General features: G+C 43.5%; 1 protein-coding gene across 2 annotated transcripts in view; it reads left to right on the top strand.

Annotated features, from left to right (window-relative positions):
- The first annotated feature begins 279 nt into the window (after positions 1-279).
- LOC105278117 (cone-rod homeobox protein) overlaps positions 280-22,472 on the top strand; it is a 35,501-nt gene continuing 13,308 nt past the window's right edge. The window contains exons 1-2 of one of the 2 annotated variants that reach the window (XM_026968327.1): positions 280-561; positions 19,382-19,634. In XM_026968327.1, the coding sequence (XP_026824128.1) occupies positions 19,550-19,634 (85 nt within the window). In that variant the 5' untranslated portion in view covers positions 280-561; positions 19,382-19,549. Of the gene's footprint in view, positions 562-18,427; positions 19,635-22,472 lie in introns of those variants that run through there. The other variant, XM_011336957.3, reaches the window with a different exon arrangement.

Raw genomic sequence — 22,472 nt, 5'->3', positions numbered from 1 at the left:
CACAAGAATCCATCGAGACTCTCAATTGTTTCGTGAATTCTGTATCACAGTAAAAAGAAACCAACTGCGCCAAGCTCACTCTTACTAAACAACATCGAGTGTTTTACCGGATCGGGTTGTTGAATGACAAACGCACGGTGATGAGCGACGTACCTAAAGGTATCGAGATTCAAAAACATCAATTCAAAGAGTGAGTCTTTTTTTGCAAAAAGTGGGCAAGTGTTCCCGGACTTTAAAGACCAAGAAGGAATTCTGGAAACGCGTGCGGCAGAACCGGAAAAGCGTCGCGGAATTAACAAAGTGCGGCGGAAAGTGGCGCGATCAACGTCAATCGATCGGTAATCGAACGGGCATTCTCGGGGGCGTCCGTCGACCAGCTGATTTTTGCGAAGCAGAGGGGTCCGCGGCAGTGCGGTGGAGGTCGGGAAGGTGTTGTTCAGCCACGAGTCCAGGATTCTCACCCCCAGAGGCGGTGCCATCTCGCCCGGGGGCGCGGGGCCACCCGCGAGCCCATCGCCGGGACACTATCATCCCCCTACGCACAGTCCGCCCCTGGTCAAGGTAAGTTACCCCCCCATTCTCTTGTTTTGATTGGTATTTAAAAAGAGCCACCATTCGGTGGAGCAAAACTGCCCTGCAACATGCGAATTTGTTTAAATGTGATTACATCGTTTGATCGGATTAATTTTCTTGTCAATATTGTTTGTTCTCGATGCTTAGTCGAGAGTGATCGTTTTTGTTTGGCCAGATACTTTCGTTAGATAATTTTTCGCCGCTATTAGTAAGTTTAATCGTAATATCTCGGGACTTTGTAATGAAAGTATTACGGATTCAATCTGATAATTTCATAATAAGAAACTCATCTCTTTTGGTACATTTATATTGTTGTACTGCGGCACATTTGATTTTCATACCAGACATACTTAATCATTTGATTAGTTCGCGAATATTCTGAACAAATGAATGAAATACGAGTGCTATTTATTAAATTATTCATTTTGTCAGCGTGACAGATAACGAAGAGATTGAAACAATTGAATAATAGTAGTATGATCGCGAGCAAGAGCACTATTTTATCTGTAACTAATGCATTTCGGACGTCCGGCTTTTGAAGCAATATACATACTTAAATCTCGTCCAGGATATACATTAGCAATTTTTTAACAAGCGTTATTTAACGTATTTACGAGGTAGAAAATATACAGTGTTGAAAAATGTATCAAGACTTTCTAAAGAGAAATTCATATTTCGAGAAGAGAGACGAGAATATTTATCTATATAATAAATAATTATTTCGAATGAATAGTTCAACCTGGCCAAATAGCTCCATTATTAAACACGTGATATTTATTTTAATGTGCAATAGCACGTACGTATATGCTGTTGCATTTTGCATCTGACTTATGCCTAGCGATTATCTCGCCGAGAAATTAGTAATTTGGTATACGCTAGAGGTTTAAATTTCATCATTGTTTCAAAGTTGATCGCGGAATTATTCTGTCACACTTGAGTGGCCCACTGGAGTAGAGCGGATGAACGTAATGAGTACCATAAAATGCATTTATACATTCGTCACATTAAATAATGGAAATGAACGACGTCAAAAGATTTCTCCTGTGCTTTTTGCTTTGCATAATCTTGCTTTTGATCACTCTTATCACATCGATATTACGCTACCATTGTTTTCTTACGGTTTTTTTGGAATTTCATAATATTATTTCTTGTGTAATTAAACTCGTGTGAAGTCTAAATTTCAATTGCAACAATTGTTGCACGTGAGTCAGAAAATTATTTTAGAAATTACTTTTGATCTGTCATCGAATTATTTTAGAATTATCCATTAAGTGTCGTGGGCGAACCCTAATGCATGACGTAATAAAGCTTTGAGTAGAAAATTGGAGCGATTTGGGTGCTCTGTTCTATTTTCCATGAATAGTTCGCGATGCAATCAAATCGTGGACGTATCAATACGTTGAACCAGTGCGTGAATCATTCCAATTATGAAAATGATAATAAAAATAATTTCTTTTCTTTAATATGTATAATAGTAGCAACAGTTACTATGTACATAACAAAAATCACATTTGCGATTTAGTTTACTTTTCATTTAATAGCTTTCGCAATAATGATTCTGTTCATATTTAGGAAATAGGTAGCTGAAGGAAAAACAAGTAATACACACTGAAAATAAACAGATTATTCTATCATTTTGGCAACAAATTTAATTTATTAATTTCTTCGTAGAAAATGCTATGAATAGCAGGATTGGCGGGAGTGATGCTATTATACGTCATTTTCGATTACGTTAAGAAGCATCGACAATGTGAGTTTGTTGAAAGGATTTTGAATAATAACCAAAACTATAATATCTAACAATAAAGTTTTATCTCTATTTGCATGAATGTTATTTGCAAGATCTCATGCTGATAATTACACGATTAAATTATCACGACAACGGAAACCCATCAGCGATCACATTATAATACGAGAATACGTGGCAATTATGGCATTAGGATTCGGTATAGCCGATAATTCCATTTTAGGTTCAAACTTGACTTTGGCGCTAACAGGATTAGAATTTGCAATACGTTCACGTGACCGCCTATTCTAAATGTGCTTCCTCGAAACTGCTAGGCTACCTTTAATGTAACGTAGAACGCAATTATCCCTAGCGTGATACAAAGCACGGACCGACGATATTATATACGTAATTAAAATATTCGATTTAGTTGCATTAAAGCCTGCGGCTCTCATGGAGTTAGTTTTTTACTGGACGTCTTGAAATATTGAAATTGAAATATCTTTTACCGGTAAATAGTAAATTTTTTAATTTGCCATATAAGAATATTTTTTCTTGATGAAGAAAACGTAATGCATTTTATGATTCTCTCTCTTGAATTAATCAACGCAGTTCCCTCTTCATTAAATTACATGTTGGATGGCAGAATGGTGTAAGTTAGTTTCCGTTAGCGAAAATGGGATTAAATATTTGTACGTACTACGTACGTATGTACTATATTTAAAACAAAAAATACATGTTTGAATACCTAACAAAAAAATGGACATCACTGTATCGTATAACCCACTAAATCCGTCTAAACGAAATATCAACCCTCGTTCGCCACTATTTTGCCAAGCGTCCCCTCTGCGGCGACTTGAGCTGCGCCATCCTACACATGTCCCGGATTTCCTTTCTCTCTCTCTTTCTTTCTCTCCCTTCGTTACTTCCGGAATCAAGCGCGATCTCAGAATTTGACGCGACAAGCGCAATACGATATCGTCCCGGAAAAGCGGCTGCTCTTTATGGTCACGTAATAACTGCGCGAGGCCGTCACTGAGCGGGGGTTGCAGGGGAATGTGGTTTCGCGAACTGTGAGGGAGGAAAAGAGGGAGAGACGGGACGCGACGCGTTGGTTAGACGAAGAAAAAGAGGCCGACGATGATGATGGGTATAAGGGTGGTTGTCCGAGCTCGTTTTCGTCAGCCGCCGCGCTGCGAATCTCTCCGGGGACCGCGCGGCAGCTGTCTACGTTCTGCCAGAACTTGCCGTTGCTGAAGACCCGGTCGCGACCTAACGCGGAACGATTCTCAGTATCGCGCGTTTATAACGTCTGTCGTTTTCGAGTTGACGGATAACTGGCAGAAACGAGAAGGTGCTCGATGTCGAAAGAGGATTACGTAATTTGTAAGGTTCACGAGTTAAACATGGTGTTAAAAAATTGGTCTAATTTTCGACGACTACATTTAGTAGTCGTATCTACAACAGCTTTATTACTTGACAAGTTTCATTATCTGACAGCTTTATTACTTGTTTGTGGGATACTGTGTCTGAAAATGTCGTGTCAGGTTTTCAGAGATTTGCGGAGAGTTGTTACATTAACGGAAACTATTGATCCTGATATCTATAATCGTGAAAGTCTGACAGTGTCGATATGAAATTAAGTGCCGGCATGAAATTGTTAGCCTAGGACAGCGCGGGAAGGGTGAAGGGCCCCCGTGCGGCCCTGCGAGGACGCTTGCACACGCGCCCGACACTTTCGCTCTGATTAAGCTTAATTCATTCCGCCGACGAGAAGCAAGGCAGCAGAAGACGTTAACGCTAAACTGCTCGAAGAGCACGCCGGCTTGCGCTGTCTGCCGTCCAATCCTGCCAAGTTAACCTCATTAATAAATTAATTAGATATTATTGTTGGCAGCCAGGGCGGCAGCTGCGGGTACGCTCTTCTCGTCCTTCTCTTTGTCTCTCTCTTTTTCTCTGTCGCAGTTTCTTTTCCGTTTCGTTCGAACCCGCAGACAGCTTGCTCCGTTACAGGAGGAAGAAGGTCAGGACCCGTGACGTCATTTCTTACGACGACAAAATGCGTGTTATAACCGTTCGTTTGCTACCCGCACATTTTTTCAACTGGAAATCCTCGAGAGGCTGATCAATGAGACTATCACAGTATCTGTTCTCCAATTGATACGAACGACACCTCTGTGATCAGATCTGTGATTTTCGATCTCATCAAATCAAAGTTATAGTTTCAGATTTCCGAAGTTCAACTCTAGATTAAAGCAGAATTTCAAGCTCGATACTGTGACGCAGCAATGTGAAAAATTGCAAAAGTGCATTCATCATGATCTCGATAGTTTCATTGCAGATGTCGCCACGAAAGTGACTAAAAAAAATATATCAGATGTAAAAGTATACTACATAAAGCTCCATTCTGGGTATCATCGTAAACGATGTAGTGACGTAAAATAAAGGAAGAAGGAATGCAGTTTGCATTTAAAGCGTGCTGTCCAAGGAGCCAGCGGTCGCGGCGACTCATTACGGGGTAGCATGGCTCGTAATGACAAAAAGCACACGCGGCATTATCATTGCGGAGTGTACGGCATTAAGCTGTAGGGGGCCAGGATTAGGATGTCGGCCATTACCGCGCGTCACTGACCGTTTATTCTACGCCGTGCACGGTGCGGTGACTTCCTCTAGACGCGCGTATGTATGCCCACCATAACCGGAGGATGAGGACGCTCGCGAGGCCGGACCGTGTGCATTCTCCACGAGCGTGATTCACCTTTCGATATCAATGTCAATTTAACTTAATCGGCCGTCTCTATTTTAGCGCGGGGTTTCGTCCGCCGCGTGCCGCCAAGACTACGATCGCGTCTTGGGAACGTAATTTCCTCTAAGCGAAAATTCAATCAGCTTTCGCGTACATCCGGTCAAGATGCTCGCGTATCACTAAACCGGAAACTGCGAGAGTCATGCCTTATCTATGAATTTTTCTGTTTGTACGTTTCTTTTTTTTACGATGCTTTCTTGAATCAACTATTCGGAAAAGATTTTCAATTAATTTGATCAAGGTTTCACGTCTTTTTTTATAATGTTTACAATTTTCCAAGATTTTTGTGATAATAGCATGCGATAATTATGCGTAATACGTAGCACAGATATTTACAGTACAGAATTAGATTTGCCACAGGCAAATTTCCTAAGATACTCGATCGCAATTGAATTCGATTAACCACAATCTCATGCACGAAGCAAACGATTGTCGACACAGTGCACAAGGCGCAAGTGGAAGGAAGAGAGATCTAATTACGGCCGTGAATCATGGTGGCTGTCGCCGCGTTCGAATCCGACGATTTAATGGGAGGAATGTTTGCGAGAGAAGTCTTTCGTACTGCGCGTACACGGACGGACGTCGGGATCGAAATTAACCTTTAATCGCAGTGGCGCCACGCGAGCATGAATAATTGGCCGCGTCAGGAGCGAATTTGACGACGGATAATGCCGCAATAGGCCGAATCGGCGCGTATCATTTATTCATTCGGCTGGGTAGCGGTCGGCGGGGCGATGCCGCGATGGCCGAGCCGCGAATTTGCAAATCGTATTAAGCCGCGCGCGGATCTGGGGGAAAAAAACGCGAAAGAGAGGACCCGTCGGTCGCGAGGATCAAAGTGCCCGCAATTTTCACTTATTGCCAACGGCGCTCCGCCGTCAGTGCTTCCCGCAATCCGTGCTGTTTCAGTCCGCCGTTCTCTAATCGGTGAGTACCGCGAGCAATCTTGGACTATCTGCGAAACGAGGTACCTACGAAAATAAGTTTTCACTATGATTAATTTCATCAATTTCATTATGATTACAATGATATTATGTAAGAAAGATATGATGTGGAGGAAGTCAGATGAAGAATGGAGACTGCATGTGCATGGGACTAAACTCAAATTGATCAAAGAATTAAAGTAGGTGGTGAACCACCATGAGCGCCAAATCGCGAATGCGATATTTGAGGACCGACAACAAGGAATAAAACCGCGAGGAATAAAGGGCAAAGAAAATCGGGCCCGAGCTGCTTGAACGAAATTCTCGTGCCGACAGGCCCGATAGCATCCGCGGGGTAAACGTATGTAAACGAATACCGTGGATACTCTCATGATGAAAGCGAGTTTTCCCCGTGGGGGCGACAGAGGGAAAAAGAGGGTGCGCGGTGCGGCATCGTACGGAGGAGCGTTTACACGGAGAAATGCACACACGCGCTTTTCGCGCGCGCGGACACGCCTCCTTTTCCTCCTTTCCCCGAGGTGCACGGGGGTAGAAAACGACCGAGAGAAAGAAGAGAGCGGAACACGGTGGCGCGGAACGAGCCAGAGGAGGGAGGGGCGATCGCGGGGAAGAATGGGCGAGCGGTTGCGGTGGCGATCGGAGGGTAGGTGAGAAGAGGGCAAGGATCGCGGGGGGGGGGTTGTTACCCCCTGGTCGGTGTACGTATTGGGGATAAGACGCGCAAGGCTCCTCTCCCTTCGTTCCCCTCGCCCTTCTCTCCTCCTCAAGACGGCGGTGGCGGTGGCGGCGGCGGTGGTGGTGGTGGTGGTGGAGGTGGTGGTGGCGGCGGCTCCTGTTTTACGCTTTTCGACTTTTTCAAGATTTATCCTTACCGCTTCCTCGCTAAATCGCTTTCCGGGCGAAATTTACGGTCGGGCAATAATACAGGAGGAGCCAACCCGGGCAAGTTGCACACACAGTTCGGGATATAAGGGTCGTGAGAGAGAGGCAGTCGGGACGGGGGTGGTAGAACGGGCAGGAAAGAGCGAAGTGCCCGGGCTCTCTCCAGCCGTCCAGCCGAGTAACCGGGAGCCTACATACATTCCCGGCACGTTCCCGGCTTCTTCTCTACCTGACTGACTGCTTCCACCCCTCTTTACTTGCTTCTCTCTCTGTGCGCGCTTTCTTTACGAGCTTCCTCTTTACCTATCTGACTCCCCCCCGCGTGTGCTCCACTCTTTGGCCCGATCCATTCCGTGCTTCTATGGGTAGCTGTTCGACGTCGTCGCCGCAATGTCCGTGATTTTACGAGAGAATAAATGCAATATTCGTGATTTATAACGGTTTGACAATGTTGTTATTAATTCCTACACACTTGGCGCTTCTCATGAAATTTTTATAAAAAGTTCAGTTGGTTTTGCTGCAGATATCGCTGTGAAGTCGATTACATGTATGTGCACAGAAGCACTGGAATAAATATGATGCTCTTTTGGATATTGACGATATTGAATATTCAATATATTATTATTATTGTGATTGTGCAGAAATGTGCGTCTATGTTTCAGAAAATAATTATTTGTAGAGATCTCAAAATAAAAGTGACGACGTAAATTTCGGTAACGATATAAATCGCTCTTTGAAGAGCGTAGAAAAATGTGTTACTATTTGATTCCTTATACTTATACATAATGATCTTATCTTTCGAGCGAACCCGCTCAAGTTCAAGAAAGTTCGCGGAAAATGCGATTACTTGGAACGAGGTTTATGCGCTATGCGGTAAAGTTGCAAGCGCGTCGCGGATTTGGCAAAGTCGACCACGTTGCGGCGGAGTATCCCGGGATAGTCGTGCCATTGTCTGCCTTCTTCTTCGCGTGCAACTTTATCATCTATTCGGCACGCCGTTCGGGATTCGGGTAAGACACGTTCGGGACGAGTGCCAAATCCGCAACGGTTTATAAGTAAAACACGAGTACGAGGAACAAGTGGATGATTGCACGTTATTGCGGATACATTGAGCAAACGTAATTCCACGTGCTTGCCCGTGTGCCACACATTCGTAAAAATGAACCTCACGGAAATGGCGAGAAGCCGCTCGATCCTGTTGAATAATGTATGCACGACAATGGTATACCTGATGTATGATTCATGAAAGCTATTAGCAAATGTATCGATAAATGCTTACTTGTTAACAATCATCTGGCCTCGCCTCTTTTTGTTACATTAATAATAATCCAGTAAGAAAGTCGAAAAAGGTAACGTCAAATTTGAACCACAGACTGAAAATAGAAAAAAAAGGAATAAAGACGAGAACTCATATGTGATAAAAATGAAGAAGTTTTATTTCTCAGATATATTTTCTTGATATATACCATTTATGAAATGGAAGATATTTGTATTAGCAAAGATTGGATCTTAGAGATTTCGAGACACATTTGATCGATAAGAAGTGAGAATTTCCGGAAAATGAGAATGTGATGGAGAAAAAGAAACAGATTTCTCGTAAGATACATCGTCAAGTGCGGACTTAATAATTTATCTCAAACGCCCTCGCGTACGCAATCGGATCAACAGCTATCCCGCAGCCATTCGTTTACGTTAGAGAGCATGTAAGTGAACACGCGCCGGACAACTCTCGCAATGCTTTCCTCCGGATCCTTCCTGCGCGGAAAAGCCGGGCGATAAATAATATAAATGGACCTCAAACGTGACGACGCGACGAGTATCATTGAGTAGAAGAGTGGTCACTCGGCAACACGTGACCAGCCGTGATCATCCCGCACGTCGGGGATTCCCTCGCGTATGGCTGGCTGAAAATACTCGCCCTAAAGTAAGGGCCACCACCACACTCAAGCGAATGTGAAATGGAGAAGCAAAGAAAAATGCAAGTCTCTTCAGACAAAGATACATAAACCTATCTCAAATTTATCGAAAAAAATGACAGAAAGAAAAGAGAAGAAAATATCTGATAAGAATAAGTAAGAATTCCTATAGAAAAATATGAAAAAGTTAGATATCTAATAATTTGTACAATATTCCACGCATATTATTATACAACACATTTTTACTGACAAGAGATATATTTTGAATTTTCGACATATCTCTTAATTTTGTTAATTGCATTTAGGCCGATGCTCCGCAAATGAAATGGGTATCTACTATCTACTTCCGTTTTATTCACTCTAAGATTACTCGCACACGGTGGGAGAGGAAGGGGACGGGGAGACCGCAAGCTCGCCGGCAGAGAGTACGGGTGAATATCGAGTCGTCTAAGGGGCGCGACATATTGGACGAAATTGGCGCATATCAAACAGGGAAGCAATTGGAATAGCGGCGGGATACGGAGATCCCCGCGTCCCGGCTCGCGCGCGCTCTCGGTTCCGCTGGAAATGGTGCCCTCGGGGCTCGGAGCCGGGCTCGGAAACGAAACCCTCGACTGTGCATCCCCCTATTCCCTCTTGCAGCCCGCGGCTCCGCGGGTCCCCCTCCTGCCGTCCTCGCATCGAGTGATATTACACCGCCTAGGAGTCTGTCTATTCACTCGTCTCTTTCCCGCGAAAGCGAGTCCGCGATCTCGGAACAAACCTAACTTCGACTTGATGCAACTTCGCCGCGGCGGATACGATAATGCCGCGCGAGCTCGCGTGCAATGACCTGCAAGGAAGGTGGCTGGTGATGATCCATGATATCTTGGTGGCTCTGATATTCTTGCAATACGCTTTCGCAGTCCGTTAATCAAGCAGAAATTTCTAATATATGATATTCGGATACACAAATTGTATATTGAATCTCTAAGTCGACAGGAAAATAAAAAGTCTAGTGTTGGTGCTATTTTTTACGTAGGGGGATGCGCAGTAAGATAGAAAATATTGAGTGTGCTCTTAACTTGACCTCGACGAAGATTGGAGAACGCAAGCTTCTCTTGCACATTCGCTTGGCGCATTATCGGTGTCGCGCCTGTGAAAGCTGCGTTTTTCACGCGTCGCCTCGCACACGGGATTCTCGCTCCAGGCAAAAGTCAAGCTCGTCGTAGCTCTCTGTCGTGGGTCCGTATAACCGGAGAATCAATACGATCCTCCTCCTCTACGTTCGGCGTGCCAATTGAGCTCGTTGAATCTGTGCACCGAGCCACGCGGTTACACGTTGGCGCGCGGGCGCACGCACGCACGCACGCACGTGCGTCGCACGCTGCGATTTCACGCACACGCGCTGAAAACACGAAGCAACCAACCACCGATCCGCTTGCGATCGATGAACAGAGACGCGCCCGCGTGGCGCAGCCACCAAACAAACTCATCCGTGTAATTGGCAAATTGACAGATTAATTCAATCACACCGTCGATACTTCTTCGTGCAAAGGCTCTGGTGTCTGCCTGTTATTTGATTTTACGTTAATATATTCCATCGACGAGGAGAGGCTTGAATTTCTGCCCGAGCATAGGATCGGATGTGATGGTTTTACGAGAATTATATAAATCAATTATATTATACAAGGCTAGTTATATAATACGACTAAATATAATGAAACCTCATTTCATTTCAGAAATAAAATGAAAAGTTTATCAAGATGTTTGATATCAATAATTCCATGATACCATAACATTCTTTTTTTTAAGTTACGAGAGCATTATGTTGAATCAGAATTTCAAATCAGAATAGAATATTCGGAAAAATTTTACCAATGCGAGGAGATAAAATTATTATCTTATTTTGCCTATTTATTTTTTCCTAATTTTAAATTAATTTATCCTAATTTTAAATCTAATTTATCCTAATTTTAAATCTAATCTCATCACATTACACCATTGGGAGGGCGATATATTTCTTTCCGTGATCGCTGGTCCATAGTGCGATAATCGAGGCGTACCACCCGCAGAGCGGTGCGCGATAGACGGAATAAATCAAATGTCGAACGGATAAGCAGGAAATAAACCGAAAACCGCCGCGTCCAGTCTGTAAATCGACAGAGGAAGAGAGCGAAAGAGAAAAAGAGAACTACAGAGAAAACGAGGGGCGACGGAAACGGCGAGAACGTGCGAGCGGAGGTTACGAACACGGGTTGCTTTTCCCCTTTCTGTAAAAAGGACGACAGAAAGAGATTCGAGCGCGGGGGGAAAGGGAGAACGTTCTCTCGAGTGTGCACGTCGGAAAGGGCGTGTGCAATGCGGTGGAATCGAGTGGAGCGAAAAGTCAAATGGAGTCGACCCGCGCCGCGGTGCGTCGGGAGAGACGAGAACGAGTGGAAGAAGAGTGCTATCGGATCAAGTGGCTCCTGTGCGCACAAGCACGATTTTGAATTAGCTACCCTTTTCGACGTCTCTCTCGCTGCTTGCAGAGATTTCCTTCCACGACTGGAAACATCATTTTCTCGCGTTAGCGGCGCGAAGTCATCAGGAATACAGACGATTCTTGAGAAAGTGTTGTTTGGAGTTAATTTATTGTATAATCGTAACATGGATAATTGAAACGGAATTTTTCCAAATATTCATAATGGAATTATAAAAGAATAATTATAATGTACATATAATTTTGATGTGTGGAATTATAAGGATAATTATAATGAAGTAATTGGGATAGTTGATTACGTGAAGTGTTATATTCTCTTTGCAGCTATTTCTGTATTCATATATTCACGTATTCTGCTCTCAATGGCGCTTTTACACCCTTGCGTGAAGAAAGGATGTCCGGATGTGATTTTGTCCCGGTGGAAGGGTCGAAAGGTTCCGTTTCCGGATACCGTAGTAGGCATTTATGATCTTTAAATGTCATGGGAAAGATCTACACAGAAAGTTGCTATTCTTTGTCACTGGTTGCTATTTATTTTATACACAATATGAAAATAGTGTTAATTTCTTAAAGAGCTTTAATGCATATCTCATCTTTCCTTTTGCTTTCGAGTTTCTTATATCAAAAATAAAACTTGGAATATCTTTTAATAAGTATTTCTTTTTTATAAAAAGTTTTTACTTCAAGTTGAAATTACATAAAATCAGGGGAGAGAGATCTGACATAATATTATGAAACTAATACATCCAAGAGAGAATAAATTTTTCTTTCTTCTTTATAATTTAAATATATCATTTTCGATAATGTCAAACTGAAATCGTCAATTGTGCCAATTGTGTCGAAATGAGATTCAGTTACGATCTACAGACTAAATTAAGACTGTAACTCGTAGCGCATAGTCGTAATCAATTTTCAATTAAAACTTATCTTTAGACAGTGCTTGGAGAGGAATAGAGGGATAAAGCAGAGTCGATATAAATCAATAATCAGTTCAAATTCAATCGCGGCAAGTTCCATTTTCTTACTCAATAACGAGAATCTCCCGACTTGATGCTTACATCGTACTTATAATGAAGTCGCCCGTATTCCGTCATTCCAATTTAGAACTGAAACAGTTCGCAAACTTTATGGATCTTAATTCTGTATTCCTAATTAAACTTGTTGCAACTGTATTACATATTTTACTTTTATCTTTGTCATATTTATATTTTTCGACAAAAATCAAATCTGTAAATCTTAATAAGGATATTTTTTGGGACGTCGGCAGGAAAATTAGTTTACCGTTTTGGCGTTAACGTTAACACTGGAGACAGTTGTACAAATTATACAATGTAATTTTGATTCTTTTATATTTCTCTTATATTTAATTTTCTTATTTTTAAACAGTGAAAGTTGTACATGCCGTTTTTGGAGATTTCACGGATCTCTGCGTAATGTACCAGCTAATGATTGCTGTTTAGCGGCCGTATTTATTATTTAATGCTGTTGTGTTGTTGGTATCACATAACCGCTCGCCGTTACAAATGGCATAGGGATCGCGTCGCTACAGTTCGCTCATTATATGCTATTAATTTATAATCAGTTATTCAATTCGGTCGAATTAATTTATTTACACATTTAATATGGGAGTTACAACGATACCCGGATTCTGTATTTGCGGCTTTCACGCTTCGACCCTGCCGAAAACGATTTTGTATCGCCGATGCGCGTAGCGTGATTTTATCGGTCGTAATTTAGAAATTTATTAGAAGATACTTCTTTGAATTTAGTCCACTAGTTGTTGCTCGTTTTAGCGTTACGTAACTGGGATTATTCCAATCATACCAAGTCTTATTCCAACTACACATGTAACTCGAAAAACTTCATATTTCTGTATAAACAGATAAATCTAATAAAATAATATAATTTCATTATTATGTAATATACCTCTCAACATTGCATCATCGGCAATGAACAGATTAAATCAAGGCGTGCACAATTTAATAGTAGTAAACAATAATATCACGTCGCTTGGTAATCCGCTTAACCTTCCCCGGCCCAGTGGTTTCAATTGGAATCACATACGCTGCATCTTGTGCAAGCAAATCTGTTTAATTTAAAAGCAGCTGTGACATTTTCCTCAGGTTTTCCGGAGCGATTAACTTTTTAAACTCCAGTAACCCTGAAAAGGCACGACATCCAATTGAATCTCAATAAAAGAACAGTCTTTTAAGTTTTCTGTGCGGTCTGTTCGCTAAACGCGCTTATTATTGAACGCTACGCATTGACGGAATATAAAACCCTTCGAAAACGTTCACAACGTCGAGCGCGTGCATCTCTTCATGAGGAGCGTGTCTGCCGCGATGTTCGTAAAGTGATACACCCTGAAGAAGCTATCTTGAAGGCAGAGGAGAAGGTCGAGGCAGAAGAGGAGCAAGCTTGTGGCGCACTTACGAAAGTTTACGTACGGCGGCGCAAATAGTTTTACATTATTACGTGCGTGGGGGGTGGTGGAGCTGGCTAAGGAGCCGACGGCAGGGGTGCTTTCGGAGGAGGAGGGTACGTAAGATCGATCAAGCCGCCTCGTAATTATCCGCTTTGTATCGCATAATTCCCGGTTAGTTTGGACGCCGGCGTCGCACGTTCGATACCGTCGAGTGCGCCGCGCCAGTAAAGGGGTTACGGCACGGGGGAGCAATACCATATGCAAAGTTAACCTCCATTAAATGCGTTAACTCGGCGACGAGCATGCTCCGATGCGCTTAACCAAAGTACATTACACCGATGCTCGATGCGAGAGCGATCCCGTCGTGCAGAGAGAGCGAGCGAACGAGCCGGGCCGTTCTCCGTACAGGATGTTCCAGAATGTCACGTCTGCCTTATCGTTCACGGGCGAGTCGACCCTTTTTTCGAGCCGACACGTTAAAATATCTTCTTAAATATCTTCTGGAGTTCCGACAATTTCCGAAATATTCAAGCGATGAAAAATTTAAGGAATTCAAACGTGAAACACCAGAAAAGATTTTCTGGAATCTTATCCCTGGCTGAATTCCGCGGCTGTTTCAATGGGGATTTATTGTTCAGTGATTAATTAATTGGCTCGTTTATTATAAGTGATTTAAAAAATCAACCGGCTGAAATGTCAACGACGGACACCCCGTATATCGTGCGCCTCTAATTGCTCTCGCTACGAGAAGAGAAGGCGGCCACGATGTATTTACCCACAGTTCGTTTCGTCCTCGATTTCTTTACGACGAGACGACAATGCGGCCCGTTAACCCCGCGACCGTCCATGCCGTAATATTATCGAAGGAGCCAATGTACAATCACATTGTGGACGACACAATATTACATTCTGGGCCACGCTCTTCTCTCTTGACCCGCGGCGATCGGCGTATTGCTCTTCTGCATGGGCGTTCCTTTCAAGATGATTCGCTGGTAGCAATGTGCAAACTAAAGCGTAAGCGAAAATAAGAGGGAGAGATAAATGGAGAGAAAGAGAGAGAAACGAATATGCAAGAGAATATGCTCGCAACATCGATCGTTGCGGCTTCTTTTAACCCGCAAACATGCGATGTAATTCCAGTGATCTTGCAGAAAAAAGAATTTAATCTGACAAATAGCGTTTTCTAATAAATTTCCATATAAAGTGATACTTTAATTAAAACATTTATAGTATTATATTTGATACGTAAAAAAATAATAGTATGTTTCTCAGTATACTCATACACATACACGTCACATTTAAAATCATAAAGGATATGTACCTCAGTTTTACTCTATTAAATCTCATTGGATGTATTACAGCTGCATTGTATGTTGCATAGAAAAGCTGGCGGTGGATACAATTTTGATGACTTCTGGGCCACTATCTTTTGTGACATCTTCGTCCCGCATTCTTGAACAGCAAAGGGCTTGCGGGCCCTTGCTCTCTCTCTCTTTCTCTCCTCTCGGTTCATATTAGAAGATGCTTATTAAATTGTGTCATCCACGAATAATGGCTAACGCGCTGCATCCAATTTGTGCCGCTTAATTAATTCCCTCCAATTTATACCCCGAGACCGGCCAATAAAGAAACCGGGACCCTGCGCCGCTCGCCGGTCAACAAGCGTCGCCGATGCCACCGCAATATTGTCCCTAATGAAATCTTCGTTAATCGCGGGAGACTCTGTCTCTCCGACGCGAGTTTTCCAACGTATGCGACGTCAATTGCGGCAGCTCCACGAATTTCTCGTGCGGCCATTCGGTTCGCGCTGCACGCGATGCTCAATAATGCACGACGCTGCATTGATACTGTCATCCGTCGTTCCTCCCTTCGAGAAAAAGAGGACTGGACAACTGCACGGAAAAGCATAGTTAACTGCTTCCACGAAACTTGTATTATCTATCTTATTGCAACTGTCGTTTAACAATCCGATTACTTAAATTGTTAAAGGAAATATTTTCTTACTGTTGCCAACAATAACATATAAATATTTTACGATAATATAATAAATGTATGCACTAATGTAGAAACACTTGTCATTGTATCATTGTAGAAACTGTCTTCTAAAGTCAACAACAGTTTATAATATTATGTACATATATCCTATAATGTTATGTATGTTCTAGTATGTTGTCACAGAATTTTTCTTTTAATTATAACCAATAGATAAAATATTTATTACATTTATATCTAAAGTATTTCTAAAAAGATTATTGCATTTTATTATATTCGATCTCACAATCACAATCCGTGATTTTATTAGAACCAAGCATGCCAAATATACCACATACTGCGAGCATATCTGTCGCGTTGCATTCGCGCTCGGAGTGGAAACGCGAAATGAGCGGGAGGGGGAGAGCGCGACGGAAAGCTAATTACAAAATTATCGCTTTTAATTGCGATTCCTGCTATTTGCGCAATGGCGTGGCGGTGTAAGCGCGCGATTGTCGTCGCGTGCCGAATTATTGGATGTTGACGTCACCGGCCGTCGCCGCAGCCGCCTCCGTCGAGCCCCGATGCGGCATCGCTTTACTCGTAATTGCCGGCACCAATTATGCAATTAGCCCCGCGCTCTAATGAGCGCGCAGTGTTATACGCGCGGAATCTAAACACCCGGCTACCCGACACCCCGGACCGCCACGCATTGTTCGCACGACAAGCTGTTAACCGCGTCTCTGCTCGCCTCTAAGCGTAATACGTGCCCCTATCCGGTTTAACTTTCATTAACGAATTATATATGCGCACACGCAGTATCTCGAACGGTATCAACTTGTAAGATTATCTCGGCAGTAACATGCAGTTGCGTGCGAATGTTTCAATAATATACAGTAGAGCTTATTACATCCTGTGCTGTAGCGGACTCAGTATTGGTATTTTTATTCTGCATAATTTGCTATTAATCTGCTTAATTATGTGGAATTGGACCTCACGCTTCTCATGATTCCTTAATTATTTATTTCTATTTACAAAATCAGATTTCAGGATAAAATTTTGACCAGTTGGTGGGATGATTTGATAAGGCAAAGTGATTGCTGATTACTGATTGCTCTTCATTCCGTTGCAGTCTCTCTTTTTCTCTTCCTCTTTCTCTCTCTTATGGTAAACGCGAGTGCAACGTATAACGAGTGTGTAACAAATCCGATGGCGTGCGCCAACGTGTAAACACACTCCGCAACACTCGAAGCCACAATCCCTTCGCCCTCGCACGCAGTGGGGTGCCTCGCGCGCCGCCGGGATGATCGCACAATAAAACACTGGCATAATATTTCGCCCGGCTGGTTGAACACCGCAAATACATTCTAGGACCACATGCCGGCCCTATTTTGTGGGGGGTGAGAAGGGTTCGTAGGGCTGGAGAACAAGTATGTTAGGTGAGGGTGGGATCAGCCCCCGCGGGTCCCACATCCCCCCTCGCGGATTAGCCTCGCTACATTTCGTCCCTTCTGTCGGTACGTATGTCCCGTCATTATGCGTCTAACTCTCTGTAAACGTAAAACCAGTACCATCGCCACCCATGGTGGATGAATTTATGGGGACCGAGGAGCAAGACAGATTGCGACCATGTTTTCTCGCATTATCAATTGCGATAAATCTAATTTTCATAATTTCCTGTATGTATTTATAACTCACTAAAAAATACGAGCACTAAAAAATACAAGCATTTTTGCAATAACAAACTAAATAAATTTATCAGTTATTAGTGAAACGCAATATATAAAAATACGATCAGAAATATAATAATTAATAATTAGGGACACGATAGTAATGATGTAGATTACTTTTTAGATGTGTGTAATATATTTTAGATATTTCAAAATCATAAATGTACATCAATAGAACAAGATAAAGTAAATAGCGTATTTTGCAGCGTTACTTTGAGCGTTATTTGATACAATGAATCTCTTGATGTAAATGCTAAGTGTCTGCTTCAACTGGAAATCTATTAGGCAGGCAACACAACACACAATTTAGTATGACATTAAAAGTATTATCCATAAAAGTACATTTAAGCATGTGCGCGGAAAAGAGACTGATTATAGCCGACGCGTCGTTTTTGCCGGAGGTCAGACGGCCGAAACGAGAATTGCTCGAATTTTGTTAAGTTTGGCAGCAATTACTTTTGATACCCGACACGCGGACGTAATTGCGTTGGGCCAAGCAGAACGGCGGGAGAGGGGTAATAATTCGCTAATATCAATTTCAAATTTCAATTAGTATCATCTCGACGTCCGCCTCTGCGCTTCTCTCTCTTTCTCTCTCTCTCTCCCTCCATCTTCCTCTCTGTCCCTCTCTATTCGCGGACCCCACAGGAACACGCCATGATCTAAAATTCAATTTGTCCCTTCGTACCGGAGAGCCGCAAAGAGAGAAGAAGAGAGACAGCGTAACACACTAGCGGACAGAGGGAGAGACGCGAGAGAGAAAGAGACGAAGGGGAGACGCCGTGATAGAGCAAGCGAGATAAACAGCCACATAGTGATAAGGGGGGCGACGAGATCGAGGGGGCGGACGGGTGCTGGGCTGGAGGAGGGAGCAAGCGACCGGGTATAGTTAGTGTACACCAGTTCTCTAAAGCCACTCGCGTGCACGCCGTTATATAACGAGGGAGAAACGGCGGGCGACAGCGGCGGGCCCCGTAGGCACGCGCATGCGCGACATGCCGACCCATTATAAATTGATAACTCCGCCGTTTATTAAGTTCCACGACCGATGCCTGCTTAGGCAAAGAGCCCCCTACGTACCGTGCTGCGCTTACCCTCGTGCTCTCTCTCCCTCCCTCTCCCTTTCTCTTTCTCTCTCTCTCTCTATCTCTCTCTTTACATCTCGCTCGCTCTCCCTTTCAACCCCGCGTAGCTCCTCTCTCGCCGATACATACATTATTTATTTACGCGAGTTTACAATCCCTCTAATGGGGATTGGCGTAATCGGCCACCCATCCGTTCCCCTCCGCGCCGCCTCTGTTCCCCGTATAACCGCCCCCCCCCCCTGCAGCACGCCGCTGTCGCGCTCCCTCTTAATCATGTTTCACCCCGCTTTCGAAAATCCGCGCGTCGCGCCCGACGAAATCGGAAGTGGCTCCAGTGCTTTGCTTTCCGAGGGCTATCGCGATCCACGGTCCATACATCGGCCGCTCCAGAAAAATCTGACCGCATGAAGGGAATGCGAGACAGTGGAGGGAAGACACAAGGCGATCAGAAACACATGTCATTTGTCATTTAATTTACCGAGATCGAGTTCGCCAATGATTCTTCGCTAACGTGGCTTGAAGCTTCAGAAGCTTCAGTTTTGCTGATACAAATCCTAAAATTCTATTTCTCCTTTGCATTGATCTTGAATTGGCGCGTATTCAAACTATAGTACACCATAAAAGGGACTTTACTCGTCCATCCTAGAAACTTGTTTGTCCATTAACAGGATGAACAATAGTATAACATTTACAAAATATTTACTTAAAATTATATATTCCCATGCATCGTAAAATAATCAATTTGACAACATAAAAGTTCAATTGCAAGAGATACCGCTCGCTTAAACGCACGCAAAGACTCCCCTTTTTTATCGCGAAAGAGATCACGAAATTAACGGATATCTGCATGTGGTTGCAGATTGGCGCGGTCCACGCCCATCAGCCGAACAATAACCACCACCAACATCACCAGCAACAACAGCAGCAACAGCAGCAACAGCCGTCGAGTCAACCGCAGGTGCCGGGTGCTGGCGCGGGAGGGGCCGGCGGGCCGGGGGGCGGCGCGGCGGTGGCCAGGGCCGGAGGCATGTTCTGCTACCACTGCCCCCCGGGCCTCCCGGCGCCGCGATTACCGCCGTCCCTGGAGTATCCTTTCGCCCCGACGCACCCCTGTAAGTAAAAATTCGATTCTTTCTTCTGCGGGCGTGCGCAACGCGATGCTTTTTTTATCTTGCGGCTCTCATCCTTCCCCTTCCCCCTCCGATCGACTTTTGATCGCGCCTCGAAAAGCTATATCGTGTAAAGTCACTGTTACGCGACACTCTCAGATTTATGCGCGATTATTCGTGCGTTAGAGTGAGAAAGGAGCAGTTTCGAGCGTGAGGTGAGTAACTTCTCGCATTTGAAAATCGCGTGAAACTTGCACGACAAACTTTGATAGAAAAATGAATAGCGTAAAACTCTGCGCAAACGAGAAATGTATGGAAGGAGATGTAAATCGAATCTTGATTTCTCTATTCGGGGAGCTTAACTTTTTCAATTTCGAACTGATGCACTTGCTGAATCAATATTATTTTGTGAGACGAATCTTACAATTCGAGACAATCAATAATAAAGAAGATGAGGTGTGAAGAAATCAGAGACACGAAGAAGCACAAAGAAAGACATGAAGCGGGACACCGGGTATATAACGAGAAAAGAGGCGGGAGGGAGGCGAGGAAGACGGACTGATTGTGCCGGCACTTGCTCTAGCGGAACACATCGATGAAGTTACATTACCGACTAGACCGAGTTACGCAAAGTGGACGCTACAAACTGGACGGCCGCTAAACTTAATTTGCACTTCGAGCCAACTTCCAGTTAAACCGCGTCCCGTCGCCAGTCGAGCCGAGTCACTACCCAGAACTTTGACGGCAGTTTGCCTATTCACTGATCGTTTTCCAAGTCGCGACACATTCCCGTTGACAAATTTCGAGTCGACGCAATCTGTCAAAGAGGGGATAGTTAGCCTGTTCTCGCAACGCGTTTCATTAACGATGATGCGTTGTCGCTATTGCATTGTCTACCATGCGCGATTAAGATAACAAAATTATTAAGATAACTTGCGCTGTTGAAAAATTTTTTATCGGTTTCAATTATGATAAATATGACATCAAAGGAAGCATCTTACGATTTTGAAAGTACATGAAATGATTTGTAAAAGTTATGGAAATATAGCAACAATGCTGCATTATCAAAAGTTTGCATTCATGCATTTCAATGCAATTAATGCATGAATAATAAGAGGAAGATTCTGTCAAACCATTATTTTGCTAATTATTTTTCAGTTGCAATTTTAAGTTTTTAAATCTAAAATCTAAGAGAAATTACTGGAAATAATTATCAAAATTTTCACTCAGTTTCATTTAGTTTGCGTTATCAGAACAGGTATACGTCAGTATCTAAAACCGTAAGATGACACTTCATTTCCCTTATTTCGCGAACGCGAATTCGCGACGAATCTATCAAGAACGTGGGAAGTGTAACACGCGGGCTATTCTCTATATTCTCTTTAAAACACAACGCCCATTGAGGCTCATAAATGTGGGAGGCAGCGGTCTCTCTCTCCGGTAGATAATCGAACACGGCTTCGAGGTGGTGGGCGAGGGACGGGGAACGAGTGTCCTCAGGGACGTCCGGGCACCCTTCCAGCTCCCGATTGCTCTCTCTCCCCTGTCTCCCCCGACTCATAGCTCTCTTTCTCTCTCACTCTCTCTCTCTCTTTCTCTCCCTCTCTAGCCTCCTCTACCCCCCGTTGGGATAAACAGATTAGGTAACTACGTGATAAGTCGGTAAGTGGGTTCACTCGGCCCACGGTCCAGACCCACCGACATTCGCTCTAACATCTAACTACCTCGTTAGTGTCATTAGTAACGGTCGGGGTGTCATTAGATTTCGTTCTCTACGTGTAGTTTTTCCACGGGTCCGCCACGTCCCCGGTGTCCCGAGCCTTCGAGAACGACCTGCAGTTCGCAAGTGCAACGGATACGGACGATCATGGAGAGGATACGCGTGTGACGTGCATTTAGGATAATTTCGAATTATTCCCCGGCGTGTACGCGCACGTGAAAGTCTAAAGTCCGTGTGGGCCGTGGAACTAAAACTGCACGGTTGGATCTCATTCAATTTTTAATTAATTCGATGTACGCCGGGACGGAACTTCGCGTAAGAGAATTTTGTTTTTACACATTTCCGAGTTCTTATGTTGAATCTTCCTCTTTTAATGTGCATTTTAATCCATCCTAAATTAATTCATAGAAAACAGATATGTATACATAATTACACATATTACATACCAATTTTACATTTTGTTAAATATCGGAACATATGTTAATGAACGATGATTTTGTGTGCAAATGAAATATATATACGCATGATGACCACCCCCTTCTGTGTTTTCTGTGCTGTCGATGAATAGACAAAGCCTCGTCGTATATCGCGTCAACGATGACACGAAGCTATGAAAGGAAGTCGCGCGTATGTTCCGGGCGCAAAAGTCGTCGGGTCTCTCTTCCTTTCTCTCTCGCTTCCGTACTCGGGGTACTACTAATAAATTGGATCAGACCAACTCCCGATGAGTTGTACGAGTTGTCTGGATCCGGGCTTTACTTCGGCCCCGACTCTAATCTAAGATCTTGAGTGGATTTCAGTTTGGGGCAACGGCAAATTTATTTAGCCGCCGCGGTCGTCGCCCGATTCGCTTCTCTATCTTCGTTTTCTCTGCAGCCGCAGCAACAACGACGCCCGTAGCTTATCGACACGGTGTAAAATGAGAAAAAGTACTTTGCACTGTAGTACGTTTCGCGGAGTAACATTATGTCGTTATTATCTAGTTTGATTTATTACACATTTAACACTATGAAAAGTACGTCAGGCAAGCAAGCGTATTTCTGTCGTAAAGAAATTATTTCTTGCATTCTCTGCAAAATTAGATAATATTTAAAAGATTTGAGACGAATGCAAAATGCTAC

This window comes from Ooceraea biroi, chromosome 3 (assembly GCF_003672135.1).
Source record: "Ooceraea biroi isolate clonal line C1 chromosome 3, Obir_v5.4, whole genome shotgun sequence".
Taxonomy (NCBI): Eukaryota; Metazoa; Arthropoda; class Insecta; order Hymenoptera; family Formicidae; genus Ooceraea; species Ooceraea biroi.
Note: the sequence above shows the minus strand (reverse complement) of the source record. Positions and strands in the feature narration are given on the sequence as shown.